The sequence below is a fragment of the Mustela erminea genome, chromosome 11 (assembly GCF_009829155.1).
Source record: "Mustela erminea isolate mMusErm1 chromosome 11, mMusErm1.Pri, whole genome shotgun sequence".
Lineage (NCBI taxonomy): Eukaryota > Metazoa > Chordata > Mammalia > Carnivora > Mustelidae > Mustela > Mustela erminea.
The window spans coordinates 42413648-42422517 of record NC_045624.1 but is presented as its reverse complement, the minus strand read 5'-3'; the positions used below and the strand labels follow the sequence as shown (position 1 = coordinate 42422517).

The following is an 8870-nucleotide window of genomic DNA, read 5'->3' as shown; positions in this document are numbered from 1 at the left end:
AAACAATTACCCTAGAGTTGAATACTAAGGACAGTGCCACTAAAGTCAAGAAGGATAAAAGATTATTTGCTGTAAGTGAATTATTCAGTATTGCTTTGGGTATATTGGTCAATACAAGAAGATCTTCATCCTTACAAAAAACAAAAGAAGAAAGGAAAGAAAATTAATATAAATATAAATTTATATTTATATAACCTATAATATTAGAAAGTTATAATATTAAAATAGAGGAGACAAAATTACCATGTTTTTTATATGCTGTCCTTTTATACCTGTGCAACTTGCAAAAGGACAACTAAATAACTATTAAAACTGATAAAGGAATTCAGTAAGTTAGTAATTAAAAAGCAGTGTACAAAATCAACATAACAGTGATAATTACACAAAATCCAACTTATAGAGTACCAAAATATATTACATACCAGTGAAGGAATAACAAAACACGGTGCCAAAAATAATAAAAGACCTTCCTGAAATAACTACCTAGAAAACATATATATTTGGTTGAAAAATAAAAGTACATGCACTGTGGTAGGCAATTTTGTCTCTAGGAAACTACCATAAAGATGTAGTTAGACTAATGGGCAAAAAATGTTCGCTGTAGCCTATAAAGGCATGTAATTGAAACATCCTACGGTGAATAGTGAAGCAGTATTAAATTTAAGAAACAAACGGGCAAAGGAAAAAGAGAGGAGACAAACCCAGAAACAGATTCATAACTCTAGAGAATACACTGATAGTTACCAGAGGGGGGCTGGGTGGGGGGATGGGCGAAATAGGTGATGGAGATTAAGGAGGGCACTTGTGGGGATGAGCGCACAGTGTCCTATGGAATGTTGAATCACTATAGTGTTCACCTAAAACTAATACTGCACTGGATGTCAACTATACCGGAATTCAAACAAAATCTAAAAAATAAATATATTAGGACACATGCATACAAGGAGAAAAGTCTCAGCAGGAGAGTCATTGTCAGTCACGGTCCATCAGGGAACTGGTGTCATCTCCAGATGACAAAAGAACTGAGAGGGTAAACGGCAGATGATGAGGCAACACAGAGATTAGCAATGGCAGAAGCATCCTCACACCCGGATGCCTTCATTGATGGTGGGGAGGAAGTGGTGTCACTGGAACCGGAAGCTGAAACCTTTCTGCGGAAGTTAGGGCTCCAGTGGACACTGGAGCAAGGTTCCGTAGAGGAGAGGGCTGGCCTATCACTGCGGGAGCCAAGGAAGAGATGAGTTGCTGTCAGAAGTAACACTCAGCCCATGAGAAGGGCAGAGCGATACCCCAGCTGCTTCTTCCCAATCTTCCACCAGTTCCTCCTCCCGCTGGTGAGTCTACTTAGAGATTAGAGAGGCACTGGAGCCTGGGATGTGCGATCGCATTTCAGAACCGAGTAGGAAAAGATGGGGAATGCATCTGAGAGCAAGCAGGCAATAAGCCAGCATAACTTCTATGTGATGTTTATTGATGAGGAAAACATATTTATGATGTATTTTAGGAAAAGAAACAGGTTATAAACATTTATATTGTTCAAATAGGCATATAAATACATACCTAAGTAGATAAGCACGTAGAAAAATGACTAGAGAACACAGTAATGTTAGCGCTGTCTGGATGATGCTATTTTTGGTTTGATCTGTATCTTCTAGTTATTCCAAAATGAGTATATAACACTAGTGACTTAGAACAATAAAAGGATAATCGTGTTTCTGTGTTTAAGAAAAGAACAATTAGATTGTTGACTCCTTGAATACTGGATATAAAGATGAAGCATCTTTATCATGTTTAGAGCCTTTCGTTCAGAGAAAAAAGCTGAGATTTAGTTTCTACCAGTAAGAAATACATAACTGCACTATTGATGTTGACCATCAAAGAAAATGTTCAATGTACTTTTACTTTCGCTTGCCCTTTTCTACTCCCACAAACAATTGAAGTAATAAGGTATATTACAGCCGATTCCTTTTTATCTCTTTCAATAATACATTATGAATCATCTCCTTTAGGATTCCCTTGCACATCTTTTTCTTTTATTATCATGTTAACCTCTGTAATTCAGTATGTTTTATTTTACAGTTCTCATAGTTTAACATCATCTATTTCATATTGTGCATTCTCTGTTAGATTTTAATTCCACCCCCACTCCTCAAAACACTATCTGTGTTACCTGACTACCATTAGAATGCAGATCTCCCTTGGGAGGATCATTCTAATGCCAACCTGAAATGGCAAAATGAGGACCTCTTCCTTTTCTATCAGAAACCAGTTATCCTTCTGGTTTGTCTCAGCCAGTATCCAGTCAGGAGGTAGTGATCACATCAGTTATTTTTATAAAAACAGTATAATGCAAAGTATAGCTAATTAGGTATTGGAGAACTGAAACGCAAAGCAGGACATTGAGGTTTCATAGAGGTTGTGATTTCAAGAACTAATAACTCTCTCCACGGTTGGGAGGACAGGGGAAGGGACTTTAGATGCTCAGGGGTGGGGGGATGTTGAAGAACTGCGATGGAAGCCTCTGGTGAGAGGGCACTTCTTGGTTGGTATGGGATGACACCAGAGGGACCCATAGGAGGAACCCTGTGGAGTTGGGATTCAAATCTTGAGCGGGGCCCAGGCTGGCCAGTGTTATGACCCCTGCGGGGATATCATGTGGGTAACTACTGCTGCCAGAGCAAAGGATGCCAGAGCAAAGGTGTGGCTGGGATGAACTGGAAACAGAGGTGAAGGAGCATGTCTCTCCCTCTAGCTCCCCCCACCCCATCCCACCCCATCCCACCCTGGTGGCAGACTTGAAGGAACTGGCCACCTTCCCTCTAGCTCCCCCTGGTGGCAGAGGCAACAAAGAGCCCTCTGAGAAAACAAAAACAGGGTTTGCAGTCCTGATTAAAAGTTGGGCACAGAAGGGTGGTTTGAAGCTGAAAAACATTAGCAAAAGTCCCCTGGCTTCATCAAGATCAAAAGCTTCGGCACAGCAAAGGAAACAGTCAACAAAACAAAGAGGCAACCCACGGAATGGGAGAAGATATTTGCAAATGACGCTACAGACAAAGGGCCGATATCCAGGATCTATAAAGAACTCCTCAAACTCAACATACACAAACCAGACAATCATGTCAAAAAATGGGCAGAATATATGAACATACACTTCTCCAAAGAAGACATACAAATGGCTAACAGACACATCAAAAAATGTTCATCATTACTAGCCATTGGAAGACTCAAATCAAAACTGCATTGAGATACCACCTTACACCAGTTAGAATGGCCAAAATTAACAAGACAGTAAACAACAAGTGTTGGAGAGGATGTGAAGAAAGGGGAACCCTCTTACACTGTTGGTGGGAATGCAAGTTGGTGCAGCCACTTTGGAGAACAGTGTGGAGATTCCTCAAGAAATTAAAACTAGAGCTACCCTATGACCCTGCAATTGCACTACTGGGTATTTCCCCGAAAGATACAGGTGTAGTGAAAAGAAGGGCCATCTGTACCCCAATGTTCATAGCAGCAGTGGCCACAGTCACCAAACTGTGGAAAGAACTAAGATGCCCTTCAATGGACGAATGGATAAGGAAGATGTGGTCCATATATACTATGGAGTATTAATTAGGATTAATACCCAACTTTTGTATCAACATGGACGGGACTGGAAGAGATTATGCTGAGTGAAATAAGTCAAGCAGAGAGAGTCATTATCATCCTTTCACTTATTTGTGGAGAATAAGGAATAACACAGAGGACATGGGGAGATGGAGAGGAGAAGGGAGTTGGGGGAAACTGGAGGGGGAGATGAACTGAGAGACTGTGGACTCTGAAAAACAATCTGAGGGTTTTGGAGGGGCGGGGTGGGTGGGAGGTTGGGTGAGCCTGGTGGTAGGTATTATGGAAGGCACAGATTGCATGGAGCACTGGGTGTGGTGCATAAACAATGAATTCTGGAACACTGAAAAGAAATTTAAAAAATAATAAAAAGTATAAAAATAATTAAATAAATTAATTAAAAAGCCCCCTGCACATAGCTCCTGTTAGAAGTGTCTGCAAGGGGCACATGCGTGGCTCAGTTGGTTAAGGGTCTGCCATGTGCTCAGGTCATGATCCCAGGGTTCTGGGACGGAGCCCCACATTGGACTCCCTGCTCAGCAGGGAGGCTGCTTGTCCCTCTTGCTCTCGCACTGCCTCCCCATCTCTTGTGCTTTCTCTCTCTCAAATAAATAGATAAAACCTTTAAAAAGGAAAAAAAAGGATTGTCTGCAAATAATAGGGCTCTATTCCTATTTCTGAGCGTGAAAAGGAAGATAAGGGAGCAAAGAAAAGTATAATAGGCTTGGGGAAAAAATTATAGGAGTAAAATAGCAAGACAGAATGGCCTTCTCTAACTCTGCAGTACTCATGAGGAACACGCTTTGGGCTTCCTGGTGCTAAGAAGCCCTTGCATCTCTTTACCATCCCGTTGGCAATCTATGCAGCTCCTGGGATTTTTTAAAGTCTCGCCTCCTATTATTAGTGCCCATTGAACTAGATAATGAGTTTGGATTTCTGAATGTTGACTGTGAGAAGCTGCCCTCAGGTATAAAGTATATCCACCCTCTGCCTCTTAAATGATATCCCCTTCCAACAGTACAGTGACCTGTAGTACCCCACCCTTGTGTCATGCATTCCCACGGACCTGTGCTGGCCTTGGGGAAAGCCTATCCTTCCATCCCCTCATCCATTGGCTAACTAGTTCACTGAGGGTTTATTCAAAACTTCCTGTGTTGGACATTGTCCTAGATACTGGAGATCCCCTCGTGAGCCAAGCAGACCAAATCTCATTTCCATCTCAGCGGGTGTGGGAGGGAAAGGCAGGAGTGAGGCAGGTAGTGCACACTTGGAATAAGAGAATAACGAGTTCTACAGAGAGAAATGCACTCATGTGAGAAGACAGGGTGAGGCGGGGGTGTGGAAAGTGATCAAAAAGGACTCTGAGAAAGGAGCAGTTTGACAGAGATCAGAATGGTAGGAGTCTGAGGAACATCTACGAAAGAAGCAGCTGCAGGTGGAGGGAAGAGAGAGCAGAGGTGCTGAAGTAAAAGCCCATCTGGCGAAACAGAAAGGCCAGTGGTGCTAGAAAGAAGGTGGCTCAGGTGGGTCACGTGGGGAATGAGATCAGAGCAGGAACAGAACTACCCGGGGCGGCATGATTCATGGAAAGGCTCTCCATACACTCCAAGGGCAAAGAGAAGCCACTCAGGGAGGATGAATGGGAGGTGGAAAACAGTTGATTTAAGAGTTTTTAAAAAATCATCCTGCCTACTATGTGAAAGGCATAGACTCCAGGAACCAGTCGATTAGAAGAAATACTATTGTATGTACCAGGAAGAAAAAACTGTTGATGAAACCACACAGGAAACTTTCTTATAACTTGGAAAATGTTTATAGTTCTTTAAAAAGTTGTTAAAGTTTATCCAGACAGGGATTTTCATTAACTATCACTCGAGAGCATATGTAAAAGAGAAATACACTTGAGATTAATTGAAGAATTCCTAAGTCGTCTTCATAGTCAGAGCTCAACCCTTCTGAAATAATTTTCTATTCAAAGACTTCAAGGAAGCTGAGATATTCATTTTCATTCATTCATTCATTCATTCATTCAACCAATACCATGAGGTTCCTGCTCTAGAGTAAGCACTGTTCCTAGTGCTGGGATGCACTTGAAAGAAGAGAGATGTGGTCCCTGGCCTCCCCAAGCATATCGTTCAGGAGACCACAACAAGCAAAGAAAGGGTAGGGATAGGAGAAGGCAACATCTGTGCAGAGCTCAGGCATCACACCATGTTGTTCACAAAAGGAACTCTTCTGTCAGGCAAAGCTGGCTGTGAATCCTGCCTCTCCATGATTACTCATGCAACCATGGATAAATTATTTAATCCCTCTGGTCATCAGTTCCCTTCTAATATCTACCTCATACAGTTGTCATTAAGATAAAATGAAATGGTACCCCGTAAAGCCCTTAGCAGAGTATTGGCTCTAATTATGGAATTAATGGTCACTACATGAGCCTGTTGTTGGGTTTAGATATGTCTTGTATGGTTCTCCAAGTAATTCACGTGCCCAAGACACCCCTGATTCTTCTTGAGCACAACCACACTGCCTGAGTCCCTCTTTCTGTAAACTTTTAGGGACCTTCTAAATATGTTACAACATTTATACAAAATTTATGCAAAATTGCAAAAGCATGACAATTTGTCTTTTCATAATTGTATATTGAGTTGACATTCTGTTTTCTCCTCCCCTCAGATCTCAGGGAAAACTTATCTTGCTTCCAGTTGTATAAAGGAGATTGTTACATTCCGTCTGTCTGGGGGGTATAGAAAAAAAAATCAAAGAATGGAAAGGAAAATAATGGGAACTCAGCCTCAAAGACACTGGAGGATGGTACCAGAATACTGCAAAATCTAAGCATGTGGAAGGAAGTTAAAGGAGGTGACACACTAGTTCCATTGAGGAGCCTCCATTGTTTCCTTGGCTGTTCTCGGAGTCACATAATGAACAGTTCTCCATCAGTCCATGGAGTTCCCTGTGAAAGACCCCATAGCCCTGAAGCCTGGAGGCTGATGATATTCATGACACACTTCATGATGCTGCTACTGCAATCATCCTACCAATGGGACTGGAAGTATCTGTGACCTGGTCATCATCCCGGCCATGTATTTAAAGCTTTGAGGCAGTTGCCATTTCAAGAAGCCTTAAGTAGACAAAGAAAATATAACTACAACTGTTCTTTTCTTTTAAGTCTTAAATTATGTAAATTGCTTCTTTGTTGAGGATTTCTTGACTCAAGCTTCTTAGAAGCCAAAAGGATAATCTATCTCCAAAATGTAGTTAATGTTCTCTTTCTCTTTTAAATTCTAGACCTGATTAGAGACCTCATTCCCCAACTGGCTCACTTGTGAGAATCCGCCAAAACTGAAGTTATGGATGAAATATAGCTCTTCCTACATGTATGCTCTAGTAGTCTGTTAGCATAGTGAATGGATGATCAACACTATTTCCATGTGTGAAAGATCCACTCTGTTCCTCTGCCCATCCTTCCTTTTCCACAGTGGAAAGTATTTTTTGCTCTATCAATCCTCATTTAGCAACAGTCTCACAACAAAACTTGACGAGATCTGGCTAGAAATAAAAATATGTGCATTTACAGAGCACCTGTTATGTACCCAATAGCATCCTTGCTACAGTTACTTATTAAAAATTTAGGATGTGGTGGGAACTGTGTCCATTAGTTCTACATTACTATTTCCATTGTGCTGAAAAGGAAACTGAAGGTCAAGGAGACTTGAAAGCCGTTCACTTCCAGTTCCATTCACCTAGCTAGTTACGAGAGAGAATTCCAACTGAAGTGTGTGCAGTATCAAAACTCAAATTATTTCTACTGAGGAAATACTGGATACTCTGGAAAACACTGTGTGCTGAGGGTTAGGAGGCCTGAGTACCTTTGTGAGCTCCAGCCTTAAGAACTTGGTAATTTTGTGAAAATATTACATATTTCTTACACTGTTTATAAAAATGGTCATAATATTATTGCCGTCCTTGTTCTAGAGTTGATGTAAAAATTAAGTGAAGTAATAAATGTGAAAGTGCTGTAAAAGCATTTTGCTACAAGACAATTGAATAGCATTTGAGTGCATGATACTGTCATCATCACTGACAAATATAGGGAGCGAGTGAGGAAATTTTAAGTGCGAACTAAGTATTAGTTTCGTACCAGGCATTTCCTATCTTGGCTGCACACTATAAGTTAAGAGATGGAGGAACTAATGTGTTGTCATACATTAGATCAGGACACAATGGAATGGTGTGGAAAGTAAGAGAGGCGAGACTTTTCCAAGAAAAAAACACCACTGACTTAGAATGTCATTTACCCATAATTTGGATGAAATTAGTTTCTCTGCACAGCTGACATCTGATTATCCACATCAGTTAAAACTTCAAGTGAAAAAAATTAATTTTATTTTATGACTCAAAATATGGAATGTGTTTTAAGAAGTAACACATGCCAATAATTAATTCGAGCTGCTGAGGATATTTTGAAAAATTAGAAATTTATAAACATAGAACATACTCATGTATCTGTTGTAGTTAAAGACCTTATGTTGCCTGGATAAGAATTCATTAATCGCCTCATTGTTTTTCAGTTTTCTTGTAATTTTCTTGTAATGGGACTTCCATCATTAACCATTTGTGACCAATCTCTAGATCCCTATAGACTCAAGGTGCTCATTATAATGAAAATATCTTTTGGGGAGAGAAAAAGTCAAATATATATTACCTATTTATTTATTATATCTAATTATATCTAACTTAAAACATTTAGGAATTGAAAGGGTACCTTGTGTTTTCACAATCGTATTGGAAGCATGGAGTCGTCTTCATCTGGAAGTTGTACTATCTGGCCCCTAGAACCCTTTCCACTGTGGAAAAGGATGGGCAGGGGAGCAGAGTGGATCTTTCACACATGGAAATAGTGTTGATCATCCATTCACTATGCTAACAGACTACTAGAGCATACATGTAGGAAGAGCTATATTTCATCCATAACTTCAGTTTTGGCGGATTCTCACAAGTGAGCCAGTTGGGGAATGAGGTCTCTAATCAGGTCTAGAATTTAAAAGAGAAAGAGAACATTAACTACATTTTGGAGATAGATTATCCTTTTGGCTTCTAAGAAGCGTGAGTCAAGAAATCCTCAACAAAGAAGCAATTTACATAATTTAAGACTTAAAAGAAAAGAACAGTTGTAGTTATGTTTTCTTTGTCTACTTAAGGCTTTTTGAAATGGCAACTGCCTCCTCAAAGCTTTAAATACATGGCCGGGATGATGACCAGGT

At 40.3% G+C, this 8870-nt stretch overlaps 1 protein-coding gene across 1 annotated transcript in view; it reads left to right on the top strand.

Moving 5' to 3' along the window:
- Positions 1-1067: 1067 nt before the first annotated feature.
- The window catches only part of NPSR1 (neuropeptide S receptor 1), a 183173-nt gene continuing 175370 nt past the window's right edge, over positions 1068-8870 (top strand). Inside the window, exon 1 of the mRNA XM_032304415.1 lies at positions 1068-1188. Within this exon, the coding sequence (XP_032160306.1) occupies positions 1068-1188 (121 nt within the window). The remainder of the gene's footprint in view (positions 1189-8870) is intronic.